The 20453-nt window shown below is 37.8% G+C and overlaps 1 protein-coding gene across 1 annotated transcript; it reads left to right on the top strand.

Annotated features, from left to right (window-relative positions):
- Positions 1-482: 482 nt before the first annotated feature.
- Positions 483-920, top strand: LOC138891881 (uncharacterized). Its single transcript, XM_070175562.1, has one exon. It carries the CDS (start codon positions 483-485, stop codon positions 918-920), a length of 438 nt encoding a protein of 145 aa, XP_070031663.1.
- The last annotated feature ends 19533 nt before the right edge of the window (positions 921-20453 follow it).

The raw sequence follows: 20453 nt of genomic DNA, 5'->3' as shown, positions 1-20453 counted from the left end.
AGAGGGAGTGTCATTTATCCCGCCAGGGTGCGGGCAGGGGCACAACACAACCATCCAGTTCTACAGCTGCTACATCTTCAGCACCCCCTCCAGCCTGAGGCACTCCAGAACCAGTAGGGCATGGTGCAGCTAGGGGTGGTGCGCAGAGTTTAGAAGGACCGAGCAGTTTTTATGCTATGAGTGGTCGCTAGAGTGCAGAGGCTTCTCCAGATGTTGTCACAGGTATAATGACTGTCCAATCTCATGATGTATATGCTCTTATTGATCCCGGTTCCACATTGTCCTATGTTACCCCTTCTGTTGCTATGGAATTGGGGATAGAACCGGAATAGCTTCCTGAGTCATTCTCTGTATCTGCTCCGGTTGGCGAGTCTATTATGGCCGCATGGGTTTATAGAGGTTGTGTTGTCACGGTGCGTGGTCGGGACACCGTGGCCGATCTCATTGAATTGGGGATGGTTGATTTTGATGTAATAATGGGAATGGATTGGCTTTATTCATGTTTTGCCAAGCTCGATTGCCGAACTAGGACTGTGAGGTTTGAATTTCCAAATGCGCCAGTTGTTGAATGGAAAGGGGATAATGTGATGCCAAAAGGTAGGTTTATATCTTACCTTAAGGCCACGAAGATGATTAATAAGGAGTGTATCTATCATTTGGTCCGGGTTATGGACACCGATGCTGAGACACCTACACTAGAATCTGTGCCAGTTGTGAATGAATTTCTAGTGGTCTTTCCTGATGAGCTCCCCGGGATCCCACTAGACAGGGAGATTGATATTGGGATTGCTGTGATGCCAGACACGCACCCTATATCTGTTCTACCCTATAGGATGGCACCAGCAGAATTTAAGAAGCTAAAGGAACAATTGGAGGATTTGATAGAAAAGGGTTTCATTCGACCGAGTGTGTCACCATAGGGCGCACCGGTTCTCTTTGTGAGGAAGAAAGATGGATCACTGAGGATGTGTATCGACTACCGCCAGCTGAATAAGGTCACAATAAAAAAAAATACCTATTACCAAGAATATATGATTTATTTGATAAATTACAGGGTGCTAAGTACTTCTCCAAATTTGATTTACGGTCCGGGTACCACCAATTGAAGATCAGGGAGTAGGATATTCAGAAAACAGCTTTCTGGACCCGGTATGGGCACTTTGAATTTCTAGTAATGTCTTTTGGGCTAACAAATGCCTCGGCGGCTTTCATGGATCTTATGAATCGGGTTTTTAAGCCTTTTCTCGATTCCTTTGTGATAGTATTCATTGATGATATTCTTGTGTATTCACAAGGTCGAGAGGATCATGCCGATCATCTCAGGGCAGTGTTGCAGACTCTACATCAGCACCAATTGTATGCGATGTTTTCAAAATGTGAATTTTGGCTCGAGTCAGTCACATTCTTGGGTCATGTTGTCTCCAGAAAAGGAATTAAGGTTGATCCTCAAAAGATTGCAGCAGTGAAGAATTGGCCTAGACCTACAACGCCAACCAAAATTTGTAGTTTCTTGGGCTTAGCAGGGTATTACAGGAAGTTTGTGGAGAGGTTCTCTACTCTTGCCTCTCCATTGACTAAATTGACTTAGAAAGCGGTTACGTTCCAATGGTTCGATGCTTGTGAAAGGAGCTTCCAGGAGTTGAAATCAAGATTGACTACGAGACCGGTGTTGGCCCTGCCAGAGGATACAAATGGATTTGTGGTATATTGTGATGCTTCAAGAATTGGTCTTGGGTGTGTGTTAATGCAACACGACAAGGTTATAGCATATGCTTCTAGGCAACTCAAGTATCATGAGAAGAATTATCCAACACACGACTTAGAACTTGCGGCGGTGGTTTTTGCATTGAACATTTGGCGTCATTATTTGTATGGGGTCCATGTGGATGTATTCATAGACCACAAGAGTCTTCAATATATTTTCAAACAAAAGGAGTTGAGTCTGAGGCAGAGAAGATGGCTTGAGTTACTCAAGGATTACGACATTGATATTCTATATCACCTGGGAAAAGCCAATGTTGTGGCAGATGTTCTTAGTCTGAAATCTATGGGTAATTTAGCTCACTTGGAGGCATGTCAAAGGCCATTGGCCAAGGAAGTCCATCGATTGGCTAGTTTGGGAGTTCGTCTTGTGGACTCTAATGAAGGAGGGGTAATTGTACAAAATAGGGCTAAATCATCGCTTGTTGTGGAAGTTAAAGAGAAGCAATACAACGATCCATTTTTGGTGCAATTGGAGAAGGGGATTCATAAACATAAAACTATGGCTTTTACTTTTGGCATGGATTATGGTACACTAAGGTACCAAGGGTGGCTAAGTGTTCCAAATGTAGATGATCTCCGGGAAAGAATCATGACAGAGGCTCACACTTCTAGGTATTCCGTGCACCCAGGTTCTACGAAGATGTATCATTATGTCAAGGAAGGCTATTGGTGAAATGACATAAAAAGGAATGTGGTAGACTTTGTGGAAAGGTGTCCGAATTTTCAGCAGGTCAAGGCCGAACACCAACAGCCTGGTAGGTTGGCACAAAACATAGAAATTCCAATGTAGAAGTGGGAAATGATTAATATAGATTTTGTGGTGGGATTACCACGCACTCCACGCAAGTTTGACTCAATTTGGGAGATTGTGGATCGGCACACGAAATTGGCTCATTTCTTGCCAGTTAAATCTATCAACATAGCGGAACAATATGCTCAATATATCAAGGAAATAGTCAGGCTACATTGTACTCCAGTTTCTATCATTTTCGGTCAAGGGGCTCAGTTCACGACAAACTTTTGGAAGAAATTTTAGCAAGGTTTGGGTACTCAGGTGAATCTTAGTACATCCTTCCATCCACAGACCGACGGGCAACCAGATCGGACTATTCAAACACTTGAGGACATGTTGCGTGCATGTGTTCTCGACTTCAAGGGTAGCTGGGATGGTCATTTCCAACTCATAGAGTTTGATTATAACAACACTTTCATGCTAGTATTCAGATGGAACCATTTGAGGCATTATATAGTATGAGATATAGATCTCCCATTGGGTGGTTCGAAATTAGGGAAGCAGAGTTGATAGTGCCAGACCTCGTGCATCAGGCTATGGAAAAAGTTAAGATCATTAAGGAGCAGTTGAAGACTGCTCAGAGTCGTCAGAAGTCCTATTCAAATGTTCGTCATAGGGATTTGGAATTCAAAGAAGTTGATTGGGTATTCTTGAAAATTTCACTCATGAAAGGTGTAATGCGATTTGGTAAGAAAGGGAAATTGAGTCCGAGGTATGTCGGATCTAACAGAATTATTCAGAGGATTGGTGAGGTGGCGTACAGCTTGAGCTACCACCTGAGATGTCATTAGTGCATCCGGTATTCCATGTGTCTATATTGAAGAAGGTAGTTGGAGATCCGTCAGCTATTATGCCGGTTGAGACAATTGAGGTTAATGAAGAACTGTCATATGAAGAAATTCCAGTTGCCATTCTTGATAGGCATGCCCGGAAGTTGATAAATAAAGAAATATCCTCCCTGAAAGTGCTATGGCAAAAGTAACAAGTTGAAAAGGCTACTTGGGAGGCCGAGGAAGAAATGAAGAAGAAGTATCCTTATTTGTTTGAATGTATTTATAAAGTTGTGTTCTACGAAAATTCTAAGGGTTACCTTTTATGAATTATGTATCATTTTGTACAAATTGACGTTAAGGGTGTTCCTCTCTGGTAATATAATGTATGTGAGGCCACAATTGGTGTTGTTTTGTGTTATGTTACATCATTGGTTTATGTATATGTTTTAAGTATGTATTTCTGGGGCTCTCTGACAGGGGGATAGACCTAGTTACAGGGGAAACTCTGGCGAACGTTTTGGGAATTAGTCAAATTTCGAGTTGCTGGTGTGTGGTATGAAAACTGAGTTGCATAAGATGCTAATAGTGGACCTTGACCCTCATTCGAGGATGAATGATCTTAAGTGGGGGAGAATGTAAGGCCCGTGAAAATATTTCCTAAAAATCGGGATTTCGTGACCCTCATTCATTTTGATGTCAATTTCGCGGCCATAATGTGACCGCATAACCACTTTGCGGGCCGCACTCTTGTCGCATATCCAGCATTGAGATTTTTTGGAGGGATCTTTTGTGGTGCATTATGCGACCGCAGAATAGGTCTGCGGGACGCATAGTAACCGCAGACCAGGTCAGTTCCTTTCCAGTTTTGGCACCCAAATTATGCGGCCGATATGCAGACTGCATAACTATTCTGCGGTCACATATGCGACCGCATATCCTGTTTCGGGACTTCATTTTTGGAATTTTTAAACCCGACCCTTCTTCGTTAATACATATGCCACAGCTTAATTAGAGCACATTTAGGATATTTTAAAGTGAGAGAGAGAGTTCTTAGAGTGGGAGAGCAACCTTCAACCTATTATCTATCAATTCTTGCTCAATAATTGAGTATTAACAAAGGATGTTTTCACCCTAAAGGTAAGAGTCTATGTCATAGCTCTCAATTTCGATAAAATTTACAAAAATGGGATAATTAGAGAGACAATCATTGGGTGTGGGGGTTGTTGTCTTGAATGCATGTATCCTTGAAGTATGTAGGAAGGTTGTGAGATAAAAATGGTAGAGAATGGGTTGGGGAATGATTCAATCTACCACAAAAAGGGCCTTAAAACATTGATGCACCCCTAGTGTTTGATAATATGCTCAAATGAGCTAACAATCATGATCATCTTCCTAATCTTGGTCCAACTTGTTATATTTCTAAAATATATCTAAGTGCTAAGAATTCCAGAACTTTTTAGAGTTTGAGAAGCTCAATTGAGGTATGTTGGATAAACCGCGTTCTTCTTAGAATCGAATCCCATAGTGTTCATGTAATTGGAGTAAGTCCTTGATCATTATTGAATTGGCTATTCCTAATGTGGTTGTGTTGAAGGATGTATGTTCAATATTTATTCTAAATGCTTCATCATGTCAACTTGCCATTTGCGAATATGTTCAAAATGTGGAATATGTGTTAGAAGTGTTAAGACTTCATGTCAAGATCGAAATAAAGGTTGTTATGCCAAATTTTATGAAAAGCTTCTATGTGCCTAAGATTCCCAAATTGCTCTTCTGTGAATTTAATATCTTGAATGGAAAGCCTTATTATTGTTGATAATGATAATGTTGTTTGAATATGAAAAAAGGGACTGGAATTATGAGATATGGCCAAGTGCGAAGAATGACTTTGTAATCGTGATATCTAGTGCCAATGAATCGAAAGGATATGAAATAAGTATGATGTGAGATGATTGATTGAAAAAGGTAACATCTTGGGTGAGACGGCCTAGCCGATCGGGCCGTGATCGAACGCCATGCCGCACACATGGTGTTGATTGTGCAGAATATAATAATTGAAGTTGTGGTTATGGTTGATATCTCAAGTGAGACAACCTAGCCTATCGGGTCATGATCGGACTCCGTGTAAGAATACTATGGTATTGTTAATTGTGGAATATCGACACTAAATATCACCCAACCTAATAGCATGGGAATTGACTTCAAAACTTATGTGATCCTTAACTTGGTGTATAATATTATTTGAAGCTCTTATTGAATTCTTGACTGTCCCCCCTGTATTATTATTCATTCTATTGAGATGATGTTTAGCTATACATACTTGTGCTATTCGACGGTACTAACGTCCCTTTTGCCGGGGGTGCTGTATCTTTAAATAGAAGCAGGTGGATACTAGCAGGCAGTGTTCATCATCGATAGTGGCACATCCTCTTCCCAGCAGAGTTGGTGAGCCCCACTTCATCCCGGGGTCACGTACTATATCTTTTGTTCATATATTATCACGTCTCAAGGTATAGCCGGGGCCTTGTCGCCGGCACTGTCATAGACTCTTTTGTATCTTTTAGAGGCTCCATAGATACTATGTGGGTTGTATTTAGGTGTTGGGAATATTAAACAAGTTATGTTGTGTTTGATCACTTGTTTCACTCAAACTATAAGAATATGTGTATTTTGAGACTTAAAGGCGAAATAGCTAATGTAACGATTTAGTATTGTATGTATGAACTTCCTATTGTATAATTTATGAAATCATGCCTTCTCTAGATCATGGGTGAGTTGGGTAGAAAGTATCTATCAGGCTTGCTCGACCGGGTTCACTCGGTTGAGCGCCGGTCGCGCTTTCCGAGGTTGGGGTGTGACAAATAATATTTCACAAAATTTAACATCTTGACTTAACATCAAATTTTTAAATGAAAAATGCTTCATTTTTAATAATATTTAGATTAAGAAATCCAACCTTCAAATAATGCACGAAACAAAAGAAACAGAGTTTCAACTAAACAGGTAAAACACTTAGCAAGAACATGTCAGACAAATTTAAAATACAAAAAATATATTAATGATGATGAATATAACATAATAAAATAATTTAATTAATATGCAACAGTGCTCTACACAATATAAAGACATAATCTTTAACATTTAGCCCGTGTATACACTCGTCACCTCGTGTACACGAATTTTAACACATCAACATTTTCATATCAATACCAATCCTAAGGGAAATCCCCCCCCCCCCCCCAACAAGGTTAGACAAGTCACTTACCTCAAACCATGCTCAATCAGTCAAGTAGTATGTCTTTTCCTTGATTTTTCGACTCCAATCAGCTCGAAACTAATTATAATTAATTCGATTCATTAAATACAACCATACAAAAATATATTTTTTCTAACAAAATTCAAAATTTAACCCAAAAATTGCCCGTGCGGCCCATGTCTCGGAATCCGACGAAACTCATAAAATCCGACAACCCATTCAATTACGAGTCCAACTATACTAGTTTCACTCAAATCCGACTCCAAATCGACATTGAAATCTCAAAAACAAAATTAATAAAATTTCTACAATCTTTCCCAAGTTTCCATCTCAAAACACTAATTAAATGATGAAAATAATGATATATTCATGTATATTGACCAAATCCGAGTTAGAATCACTTACCCCGATGTTTTCCTTGAAAATCTCTCAAAAGTCGCCTCTCCTCAAGCTCCAATTTGTCAAAAATGGAAAATGAGACGAAGCCCCCGTTTGATAACTTAAAGTTTCTATCCAGGCGCTGCATTCGATTTCCTGCCATTGATTACCTGACCTCGATTTCCTAATTTTAATTTTTCCAGCCTCGATTTTCCAGCCTCGATTTTTCTAGCCTCAATATTTTTCTAGCCTTGATTTTTCCAGCCTCGATTTCTTAGAAAAATTCCAGCAGCTATTTAAGTTTAAATTTTGATCCGTTAACCATTCGAAACTCACCCGAGGTCTTCGGGACCTCAACCAAATACATCAACAAGTACTAAAACTGTAACAACCCGACTTGTCATTTTAAGAATTTAAGCCCCGCCTGGCGGCGTAAGGCCCTGAGAAGCTTCTTATTATGTGTATTGACTTGCGTGCGTGGTTAAATTCAGTTACCGGATGATTTGGAGTGATTTGGGACACTTGGTCCCCAAAATAAAAGCTTAAGTCTTAGGATTTTTACCGTAGTCGGAACTGTGTGAAGACAACTCCGGAATGGAATTTTGATGATGACAATAGCCCCGTATGGTGATTATGGACTTAGGAGCGTGTCCGAAAAATTATTTGGAGGTCCGTAGAGGAATTTGGCTTGAAATGGCGAAAGATGAATTTTGGGAAGTTTGACCGAGGGGTTGACTTTTTGATATCGGGGCCGAAATCCGATTCTGGAAATTGGAATAGCTTTGTTATGTTAATTATGAGTTGTGTGCAAAATGTGAAGTCATTCCAGATTGATTTGATGTGTTTCGGCACAAGATATAGAATTTGAAAATTCAAAGTTCATTAGGCTTGAGTTGGGGTATGATTCGTAGCTTTGATGTTGTTTGATGTGATTTAAGGCCTCGAGAAGGTTTGTGTTATGTATTGGGACTGGTTGGTACGATTGGACGGGGTCCCGGGGGCCTCGGGTTTGATCCGGGGTGGTTCCGGACTAAGTTTGGGTGTTTTGATGCAGCTGGTTGCTGGTTCTGATGTTGTTCTTCACGTTCGCGAGGAGCCTCTCGCATTCGCGAAGAAGGATTTTGCTGTTAGGACTTTGTTCTTCGCGTTCGCGAAGAAGGAAATTTTGGTATTCGTCGTTTGCTTTAGAGGCTCATATCTCGCAATCTATAAGGAATTTGGAGATGATCAAAAAAGGAAAGTTGTAGCCCTTTGTATCTAGTTTTCAGAAAGGTATACTATTTTTCATTTGGAATTATGTACAAAAGGTTATAGTGGATAAACTATAGGCTATCTGGGAAGAGTTTGGAAATCTCTGTTGCACAAGGATGACTTTGGAAGCTTATATCTCGTAATCTATAAGGAGTTAGGAGATAAGCAACAAATGAAAGTTATAGCACGTAGAGTCCAGGCTTCATAAAGTCAAACCATTCATCATTTGGAGTTTTGTACAAAGAGTTATCACCATTATACTAAAGGCTATCTGAGAAGAGTTTGAAAATAACTTTTGAAGAATTTGTTCATCGCGAACGCGATGGGAGTCTCGCGAACGCGAAGAACAAATCCCTAGGCAGTAGAACAAAGTCCAAATTCGTGTCATTCTTCCATTTTTGGACCAAGGAAGCTCGGGTGAGGCGATTTTTCGAGAGTTTTTCAAGGAAAATATTGGGGTAAGAATTCCTAACTTCATTTTGGTTAAATTACATGAATCTATTATTCTTTTTATCACTAAATTAGTGAATTGGTTGAAATTTTTAGAAAACCCTCTAGGTTTAAATTTAAGATTTGGAGGTCGATTTGTTATTGGAATTCGATAAAATTTGTATGGTTGAACTTGTATCTGAATGGGTGTTCGGATTTCATAAAAATTATGTCGGGTTCCGAGAGGCGGGTCCCTCATTAACTTTTGTTGACTTTTTGGAATAAAATATTAAGTCGGCGTATTATTATCCGTATTTGTTTCCGATGAATTTTAATGAAGTTATACAATTAATTTGGATAGATTGGAGGTGTCCGGAGGTCAATTCAAGCAAGAAGGCTATTTTGGAATATTGTCAGAACTTCAAAAAGGTAAGTGTCTTGCTTAACCTCGAGTGGGGGAATTACCCCTCATGCATCGAGTCTTATGTGGCATTTGTGAAATATGAAAAGTTGTGTACACGAGGTGACGAGTACGTACTCGGCTTATATGTGTAAATTTTATTGAGTTAAAGTCCTGAGCATATTGTGTGGTAAATTGGGTAATTGTTGGTATATATTTACTCATCTAATTGTCGTGCCTAAATCCTTGTTGTTGTTGAATCTATTGTTATATGACAATTTGATGTGATTGTTACTTGATTATTTATGTAATTCCGTTAATTTGTTGGTTTGATAATTATTGGAATTTAATTTTATTATGGATTTTCCCTCTGCAAATAATTAAATAAATGAGCTTAAGAAGAGGTGTTTATATAATTATTGAAAATTTGAATTTAATGAAGACTTTGCTTTATGTTGAGTAATTTCAATCTGTATTGATTGTTTTTGGGTGTTATACACATTGTGTGGAGCTTTTGGCTATTTTTTGTGAAATTAATTGACTTGGTTGTAGCTTTGGAATTTGGTTGTGGCCATTGGGCAAATTGTGATATAAATTGATTTTGTTATGTTGCTGTGATAATTTTCCATGTAAATTGTTGTGTTGTGTGAGTTGTTATTTTGGGGAGATAAGGGTGGCATTTCACCGTTGATATTATGTGGTTATAAGGGTGGCATTTCATTATTGTGTTTGTTGGAATATTGTTTGGGCGAAGCGATAAGGGTGGCTATAGGAGCGATAAGGGTGGCCATTGGTATTGTCTGGGCGGAGCGATAAGGGTGGCTATAGGAGTGATAAGGGTGGCAGTAGGAGCGATAAAGGTGGCTATTGTCAGGGACGATATGTGATGATGTGGGGTTGTGGTGTTGATAATTTTTTCATGTGATGTTGTGATTTTCTTGTGTTTACTTTTATACCTTGTGCAATTAGTCTTGTTGTTGGTAAATTGATAACAATCTAATTTATGTTGAAATTGAGAGCCTGTGGCTATTGCCAAACGGTTTATAAAATAAAATGTGGGCACGATGTGCCGTGTGTAAATAATGAGGATATTTGGCACGTCAATTATCCATGCAGTTGTGATATGAAATGTGGGCACGAGGTGCTGTGATGAAACGATAATGATAATTGGCACGTGAATTGTCCATGTAGATGCGATATGAAATACGGGCACGAGGTGCCAGGAAAATATGATGATTTAATTATGGGCACGAGGTGCCGTGAAAATATGAAAAAGGGCCGAGACCCGTATTTGTATGATTATGAAATGAGGTGTCACATGGTGACTTTTTAATTGAAAGAATTATATTCAAAATATTTATTTGGAAGGATTTTTACTTGGAAAGTATTATATGAAAGAATCGTATTTGAAAGATATTTATTTGAGGAAATTATATTTGAAAAGATTTATTGAAAGAATTTTATTTGAAAAATAGTTATTTGAGAAAATTATATTTGAAAGAGAGTTAACTCGAAGAATTATATATGAAAGACATTTATTTGAAGGACTTGATTTAATTGGGTGTAATTGTGTTTATTAATTATTGAGTGATATTAATGGTATTCTTGTTGTCTGTTGTGCATATCACTGGTTGTTTTATCCTGCCCTTATTATTATTATTATTATTATTATTATTTATTTTCTATTATTTTGTATATTATATTGAACAGGTTATTAGACTAGTGAGTGTCTTGACTGTACCTCGTCTCTACTCCATTGAGTTTAGTCTTGATACTTACTGGGTACCGATCGTGGTGTACTCATACTACACTTCTGCACATTTTTGTGCAGAGCCAGGTATTGGAGACATCGGACTTAAGAAGAGTTAAAGCGGGATCGTAAGGATTCAAGGTAGTGTTGCTTGGTCGTCGCAGTCCTTTGGAGTCTTTTCATTTTATTGTACTGTTAGTTTTAATCAAACAATATTGTATATTCGGTCCTCGTGATCATTACATGTATTCAGTTAGAGTTCGTGACTCAGTACTACCAGTCTTGGGAAATTGCATATTCATATTTGTTCCGCTGTCAATTTTGATTATTTATTTAATTCAAAAAAATGGCTTCAAAATGTAATTGAAATCGGCTTACCTAGTCTTAGAGACTAGGTGCCATCACGACGCCTGTGGTGGGATTTTGGGTTGTAACAAGTTGGTATCATAGCTCTAGGTTCATAGGTTCTACTAGTCACGAACGAGTCTAGTAGAGTCTTGCGGATCGGTACAGAGACGCTTGTACTTATCTTCGAGAGGCTGCAGAACTGTTAGGAAATTTCCACTTCTTTCATTCCTGTCGTGCCAATTTGTTGATTGTAGAATTTGAGCCTTTGTATCTCTATTCTCTCACAGATCGTGAGGACACGTGCTACCGGGTTAGCTGAGCAGACATCTGCGCACACTGCTAGGGCTGCAAGACGCCGAGGTCGAGGTAGAGGCCGAGGTCGAGGAAGGGCACATGCTGCGACTGGAGTACCTGTCAGAGCAGTAGTTGAGGAGCTGCCAGTAGCTCCAGCTGGGGGACAGGTACCAGAAGCACTTGTTGTGACCCCCGGGCTTCAGGAGACTTTAGCACAATTAGTGGGTATGTTTGGTACATTAACTCAAGCGTGATTGATCTATGTTGCACCAAATATTTCACAGATTGAGGGAGTAGCTCAGATTCCTACCACAACTCCAGAGTAGCAGGTTCACGTTGTTCAGGTTCAGGGTGCAGAACCGGTACAACCTGTTATTCCGGTTCGGCCTAAGGTGAGGCCAGAGGCATCAGAAGAAGAACAAAAGAGACTTTAAAGGTTTAAGAGGTATAGTCCACCTACTTTCAGTGGCAAAGCTACAGAGGATGCCCAAGGATTTCTAAAAGAAATTGTCACCGTATTCTCCGCACCATGGTTATTGTGGAAGTGAGCGGAGTTGTCTTTACTACATTTCAACTGTCAGGCGCAGCGTATCAGTGGTGGCAAATCTATGAAGAAGGTAGACCAGCCAATGCAACACCACCAACTTGGGCTCAATTTTCGGAAATGTTCTTGAAAAAGATTGTTCCCCAGACTCTTCGAGATGTGTGGCACACAGAGTTTGAACGATTGCGTCAGGGCACTATGATAGTGTCAGAATATGCTATCAAGTTCAGTGAATTAGCCTATCATGCACCTATCTTGGTTCCTACAGTTAGAGAACGGGTCCGCAAATTTATTGAGGGGCTCGATTATGATATTAAAATATGCATGGCTCGAGAATTACAAACTGATATTCCATTTCAACAAGTAGTGGAGATTGCAAGGAAGATTGAGGGTGTTTTAGGCGAGGAAAGGGAGTCCAAGGAGGCCAAAAGTTCTCGAAGATCTAGAGGGTTCAATGGGTTTTACTCTTCAGCTAGAACCCATTATAGCATAGGCTCGAGTAGTCGGTCCACTCAGTCCGCACATCATATTACTCGTAGTGCTCAGTAAGTTCTTACAATGCACCACCGGTATGTGATTCCTATAATGATTATTTCAGTTATCCGGCACAGACTCAGTTCGAGCAGCCGCAACATCAGAGGGGTTTTTATGAGTGTGGTGATGCTAGGCACATCATGAGAGATTGTCCGAGACTTGGGAGGGGTGGATTTCATCAGAGCACTCAAGCTACAAGCTTTAATCCAGTTAATACTCCACGTGCACAGTCATCTAGAGGTGGAAGACAGGCGGGTAGTGGGCGCCTAAGAGGTGGAGGCCCGACCCGTTGATTTAATCACTATGATTTGGGTGAGGCCAATACACCAGATGGTGTCGTTACAGGTACGATCCTAATTTTTATTATAAAAGGATATTTTTCTTAATTTGATTCGGTTTTTAATATTGAGATGAGTCCTCCTATTATGCTCCACTTATGGATGAGCTTCGTAAATTTGTGACCCACTTATATGTTTATCCGTGTTGGGAGATTTAAAGATGTGAACCCGTGTCTGTCATTTTATTTTTGTACACCATTGAGGGATATAAGTCCAAAGTAATTTTTATTATTCATTGCAGTGGGTTTAATGTGTTTCGAAATAATTGATTCCGATTTTTATGAATTATATGCCCTACCGGTATGAGGGTTCATTATGTGTTGTGAAAACTGTCTACGAAATTTATTGAAAAGAAGAAAGAAAGGAAATTGAAATTTCAGTTGGCACAATGTGCAAAATACTTGTGATTCGAAGTTGAGGACGAGATTCACGCATTTTTATATGATGTGAAATATTTAAACCTGGCTGCAAGCCGCGATGGAAGTTATAAAAGGACGAGGTCCTTGTGGTGAAATATTTATGAGTTTCAAATTCTCCTTTTGTGAAATTTAATTTGTACAATGATATTAATAAGGGAGTCATGCCTGTTAGGCTTATTTGATAATTCTTGTATATTTTATGTGCATATTCAACCATTTTCGTGTTGTAAACATTGAGTTTTAACCTATAAGATGAGTACCCAAGTGGCATTAAATGTGACTCGTTAAGTCAGGCAAATAGTTATGAGGTCTTCATGCCTCACATTATGTTGTCAGTGTTGTGAGAACATTGAAACGAGGTACTGGTTAATATGAGATTAATTGATGATGTTGGAATTAATTATGAACAGCTTTTAAGACCTGAGATAGGGTGATGAGCATACATATGATGTACTTCATGTCCTGATATCATAATGATAATGCAATGCTTGTAATGCTGAGATCAGTATTATTGATATATACCTTGTGGATATGTTGTTAGGAGTCGTTTTGGTGTTACTCTGGCAGGTGGATAGGCCCATTTACAGGGGAGACTCTACCAAAATTTTCTGAAAAATTTGGGAGTTAGAAAATTTTGGGAGACTGATATGTGTGAAAGTAGAGATAAATTATGTTATGTGTTTGAGGAGGAATGATCCTAAACGGGGAAGAATGTAACACCCCAAATCATTTTTGAAGTAATTCAACATTATCAAGAAAGTTGATGTGTGCGTAGGCACGAGTTGCTACAGCCAGTTGAGACTAATACCGTGCGTTGATAAAAAATCAGACTTTCTAAAAATGTTTGGAGTGTAAGAAATTGGTCTTAAGGTTCACAAATATGGGTAAAAGAAATAATCTCAAATGAGATGGTGTTGCTGGACTTACCTCCAATGCAGTAAAGTGGGACCAACCGTGAGTATATGTGTAAAAGTAAAAATCATCAATTTGGTAACCTCAAAATAATTATTAGTACGTTCGAGGACGAACGTTTGTTTAAGAGGTGGAGAATGTAACGACCCGACTTGTCATTTTAACAATTTAAGCCCCGCTTTGCAGCATAAGGCCCTGAGCAGCTTCTTATTATGTGTATTGACTTACGTGTGTGGTTGAATTCAGTTACTGGATGATTTGGAGTGATTTGGGACATTTGTCTCCAAAACGGAAGCTTAAGTCTTAGGATTTTTACCGTAGTCGGAACTGTGTGAAGACGACTCCAGAATGGAATTTTGATGATGTCAATAGCTCTGTATGGCGATTATGGACTTAGGAGAGTGTCCGAAAAATTATTTGGAGGTCCGTAGAGGAATTTGGCTTAAAATGGCGAAAGATGAATTTTTGAGAAGTTTGACCGGGGGTTGACTTTTTGATATCGGGGCCAAAATCCGATTCTGGAAATTGGAAAAGCTTCGTTATGTCAATTATGACTTGTGTGCAAAATTTGAAGTCATTCCAGATTGATTTGATGTGTTTCGGCACAAGATATAGAATTTGAAATTTTAAAGTTCATTAGGCTTGAATTGGGGTATGATTTGTGGCTTTGATGTTGTTTGATGTGATTTGAGGCAGCGAGCAGGTTCGTGTTATGTATTGGCACTGGTTGGTACAATTGGACGGGGTCCCGGGGGCCTCGGATTTGATTCGGGGTGGTTTCGGACCAAGTTTGGGTGTTTTGATGCTTCTGGTTGCTGGTTTTGGTGTTGTTCTTCGGTTTCGCGAGGAGCCTCTCGCGTTCGCGAAGAAGGATTTTGTTGTTAGGACTTTGTTCTTCGCGTTCGCGAAGATGTTCTCGCGTTCGCGAAGAAGGAAATTTTGTTGTTCGTCATCTGACTTTAGAGGCTCATACCTCGCAATCTATAAGGAATTTGGAGATGATCCAAAATTAAAAGTTGTAGCCCATTGTGTTTAGTTTTCAGAAAGGTAAACTATTTGTCATTTGGAGTTGTGTACACAAAGTTATGGTGGATACACTATAGGCTGTCCGGGAAGAGTTTAGAAATCTCTGTTGCACAGGGCTGAATTTAGAAGCTTATATCTCGTAATCTATAAGGAATTGGGAGATGAGCAACAAATGAAAGTTATATCCCTTGTAGTCTTGTATTTAGAAAGTCAAACCATTCATCATTTGGAGTTTTGTACCAAAAGTGATGGCCATTATACTAAAGGTTGTCTAAGAAGAGTTTGAAAATAACTTTTGAAGAATTTGTTCATCGCGAACACGAGGGGAGTCTCGCGAACGCGAAGAACAAATCTCTGGGCAGCAGAATAAAGTCCAAATTCGTGTCACTCTTCCATTTTTGGACCAAGGAAGCTTGGGTGAGGCAATATTTCGAGAGTTTTGCAAGAAAAACATTGGGGTAAGAATTCTTAACTTGATTTTCGTTAAATTACATGAATCTATTATTGTTTTTATCACTAAATTAGTGAATTGGGTTGAAACATTTAGAAAACTCTCTTGGTTTAAATTTAAGATTTGGAGGTCAATTTTTTTTTGGAATTCGATAAAATTGGTATGGTTGAACTAATATCGGAATGGGTGTTTGGATTTCATGAAAATTATGTCGGGTTCCGAGAGGCGGGTCCCGCCTTGACTTTTGGAATAAAATTTTAAGTCGACGTATTATTATCCGGAATTATTTCCGATGAATTTTAATGATGTTATACAATTAATTTGGATAGATTTGAGCTACCCGGAGGTTAATTCAAGCAAGAAGGCTATTTTGGAATATTGGCCTAACTTCAAAAAGGTAAGTGTCTTGCTTAACCTCGAGTGGGGGAATTACCCCTTAGACATCGAGTCTTATGTGCCATTTGTGAAATGTGAAAAGCCGTGTACGCGAGGTGACGAGTACGTACTTGGCTTATATGTGTAAATTTTATTGAGTTAAAGTCCTGAGCATATTGTGTGGTAAATTAGATAATTGTTGGTATATATTTAATCATCTAATTGTCGTGCCTAAATCCTTGTTGTTGTTGAATCTGTAATTATATGACAATTTGATGTGATTGTTATTTGATTATTTATGTAATTTCGTGAATTTGTTGGTTTGATAATTATTGGAATTTAATTTCATTATGGATTTTCCCTCTGCAAATAATTAATTAAATGAGTTTCAGAAGAGGTATTTATATAATTATTGAAAATTTGAATTTAATGAAGACTTTGCTTTATGTTGAGTAATTTCTATCTCTATCGATTATTTTTGGGTGTAATACACATTGTGTAGAGCTTTTGGCTATTTGTTGTGAAATTAATTGACTTGGTTGTTGCTTTGGAATTTGGTTGTGGCCATTGGGCAAATTGTGATATGAATTGATTCTGTTATGTTTCGGTGATAATTTTCAGTGTAAATTATTGTGTTGTGTGAGTTGTTATTTTGGAGAGAAAAGGGTGACATTTCACCGTTGATATTATGTGGTTATAAGGGTGGCATTTCACTATTGTGTTTGTTGGAATATTGTCTGGGCGGAGCGATATGGGTGGCTATAGGAGCGATAAGGGTGGCAATAGGAGCGATAAGGGTAGCTATTGGTATTGTCTGGGCGGAGTGATAAGGGTGGTTATAGGAGTGATAAGGGTGGCAATAGAAGCGATAAGAGTGGCTATTGTCAGGGACGATATGATGTGATGATGTGGGGTTGTGGTGTTGATAATTTTCATGTGATGTTGTAATTTTCTTGTGTTTATTTTTATACCTTGTGCAATTTGTCTTATTGTTGGTAAATTGATAACAATCTGATTTATGTAGAAATTGAGAGCCTGTGGCTATTGCCAGGCAGTTTATAAAATGAAATGTGGGCACGAGGTGCCGTGAGTAAATAATGAGGATATTTGGCACGTGAATTATTCGTGCATTTGTGATATAATATGTGGGCACGAGGTACTGTGATGAAACGATAATGATAATTGGCACGTGAATTGTTCATGCAGTTGTGATATGAAATGAGGGCACGAGGTGCTAGAAAAATTTGATTATTTAATTATGGGCACGAGGTGCCGTGCAAATATGAAAAAGGGCCAAGACCCGTATTTATATGATTATGAAATGAGGTGTCACATGGTGACTTTTTAATTGAAAGAATTATATTCAAAATATTTATTTGGAAGGATTTTTACCTAGAAAGTATTATATGAAAGAATTGTATTTGAAAGATATTTATATGAGAAAATTATATTTGAAAAGATTTATTGAAAGAATTATATTTGAAAAATAATTATTTGAGAAAATCATATTTGAAAGAGAGTTATCTGGAAGAATTATATGTGAAAGACATTTATTTGAAGGACTTGATTTAATTGGGTGTAATTGTGTTTATTAGTTGTTGAGTGATATTAATGGTATTCTTGTTGTCTATTGTGCATATCACTGGTTGTTTTATCCTGCCCTTATTATTATTTGTTTCCTATTATTTTGTATATTATATTGCACAGGTTATTAAACTAGTGAGTGTCTTGACTGTACCTCGTCTCTACTCCATTGAGGTTAGTCTTGATACTTACTGGGTACCAACCGTGGTGTACTCACACTACACTTCTGTATATTTTTTTGCAGAGCCAGGTATTGGAGACATCGGACTTGAGAAGAGTTAAAGCGAGATCGTAAGGATTCAAGGTAGAGCTGCTTGGTCGTCGCAGTCCCTTTGAGTCTTTTCATTTCATTGTACTGTTAATTTTAATCAAACAATATTGTATATTCGGTTCTCGTGATCATACCATATATTCAGTTAGAGTTCGTGACTCAGTACTACCAGTCTTGGAAAATTGCATATTCATATTTGTTCTGCTGTCAGTTTTGATTATTTATTTAATTCAAAAAACAAATGGCTTCAAAATGTAATTGAAATCGGCTTACCTAGTCTTAGAGACTAGGTGCCATCACGACGCCTGTGGTGGGATTTTGGGTCGTGACAAAAACATCATACGAACTTAGTCGAAACCTCAAATTATATAAAACAACGCTAAAAGCACGAATCATACCCCAATTTAAGGTTAATGAACTTAAGAACTTCCAAGTTCTACATTCGATGCCGAAATATATCAAATCAATTTCGATTGACCTCAAATTTTGCACATAAGTCATAAATGATATAACAGATCTATGAAAATTTTCAGTTTTGGATTCCGACCCTGATATCAAAAAGTCAACTCCCCGGTCAAACTTCCCAAAAATTTAACTTTCGCCATTTCAAGCCAAATTTCACTACGGACTTCCAAATAATTTTTCGGATACGTTCCTAAGTCCATAATCACCATACAGAGCTATTGGAATTATCAAAACTCTATTTTGGGGTAATTTACACATAAGTCGACATCTGGTCACTATTTCAGCTTAAATTTTAAACCTTGAAACTAAGTGTTCCAATTCATTCCTAAATCCTCAGCGGACCCAAACTAATCACCCCGACAAGTCACATAACAACTGTAAAGCATAAATTGAGCAGTAAATAGGAGAATGGGGCTATAATTCTCAAAACGACCGGTCGGATCGTTATAGAGTGTTGAGCGAGTACGAGGACTGAGTGACTGCTGCTTTGAGAGGATGCATTGATTTCATTATTGTTGTTCTACAGTTGTCATATATCATTATTTTAGAAATTTTTGAGAGATATTATCTTCTGTTTCAGTTGAACTTGATATGAAATTACTGTGTTGGCCTTAATTGTCGAACTTGAAAGCATGCCTACTTTCTTATGTTGGGAATTACTATAATTGGACTTAGCTGTGAAACTCGTCACTACTTTCAGTTCTTTATTTAGTATTGTTACTTGCTGAGTTGGTTGTACTCATACTACACCCTACACCTCGTGTGTAGATCCAGGTGCTTCCGGATACGGCGACTGTTAGGTCTCAGAGTGTTATCAGTTGGAGACTATCAAGGTAGCTGCTTGGCGTCCGCTGACCTTGACTCTCTTCCTTCCAGTTATTGTACTGTTCTATATTTTCAGATAGTGTTTTTATCAGTCGGACTTTGTTATCATTTAGATGCTCATGTACTCAGTGATACCGGGTTTTGGGAATGTATTTTAAGCCAGTAGTTTGTGAGATTTTCTATGGAATTAAAATATTATGTTTTCAAACTTAAACGAAATTGTGGTTTATTAAGGTTGTTGGCTTGCCTTATATTGAGATAGGCGCCATCACGACAGGTTAGGATTTTGGGTCGTGACAAAAACGTATATATAAAAAATATACATTGAATTAAAACATATAAAATATACAAAACAATTTACATAAAAAATACATTTTCAATTAAGATGACACTTATACATGTGAAATATACATAAAACAATATATCTTAAATTTAATTTAGATGGCATATAAATATACAAAAAGAATATACATAAAAATACATCCTAAATTAAAATGGCATTTGACATATAAAATATATTTGAAATATACATCTTAAAGTAAGATGGCACTTCACAAATAAATATACAACAATTATATACATAAAAAATACATTTTGAATTAAAGTGATAGTTGATATACAGAGTAGAAAAGATGTATAAATCAATACAACTTGAATTTAGGTGGCATCCACATATGCACCAGATTTTCAAAAATGCAGTGAAAAAGATGAATGTGGGAAAGGGAGAATGGAGATGGACACAAAAAGTACTTCCTGTGATTAGTGAGTCAGTTAAGTTATTAAATGTTGGGCTTAATTTTTATAATATGCTAATAATAAAAAAAGTGCTCTTTATGGAATAAGCAATGTTTTTTAAAAAATAGTTTAAAAATGATCAAACATGTAAAAAAAAAGCCTTAATAATAGTTGCCAATGGTCAAAGTGTGTGCGTGGTAAATGATGAACATGTATTTAAGAAAAATATGGATCTTATTATATGTAGCCATGAATCGATCTAATCAGAGCCGTAACTAGGATTTTGAGTTTATATATTCTGGATTCTGAAAAAGTAGTTTATTAAATTCTGAATAAAGTATTTATATATAATAAATATATTTTAATATAAATACAGGGTCAGGGATAGAGCTATTAGGTTCTACCAAACTCGTAAGTTGGTTTATGTGTCTAGCCCAGAGGTGGAGGTAGAGTATCATTTACGGGTTTGGCCGAACCCATTAACTTTTGCTTAAATCTTGTATTTTGTTTTAGGAATATATTAAATCTATATATATAA

The sequence above is a fragment of the Nicotiana tomentosiformis genome, chromosome 5 (assembly GCF_000390325.3).
Source record: "Nicotiana tomentosiformis chromosome 5, ASM39032v3, whole genome shotgun sequence".
NCBI lineage: Eukaryota > Viridiplantae > Streptophyta > Magnoliopsida > Solanales > Solanaceae > Nicotiana > Nicotiana tomentosiformis.
The sequence above is the reverse complement of the archived record's forward strand: the minus strand, read 5'-3'. Positions and strand labels throughout refer to the sequence as shown.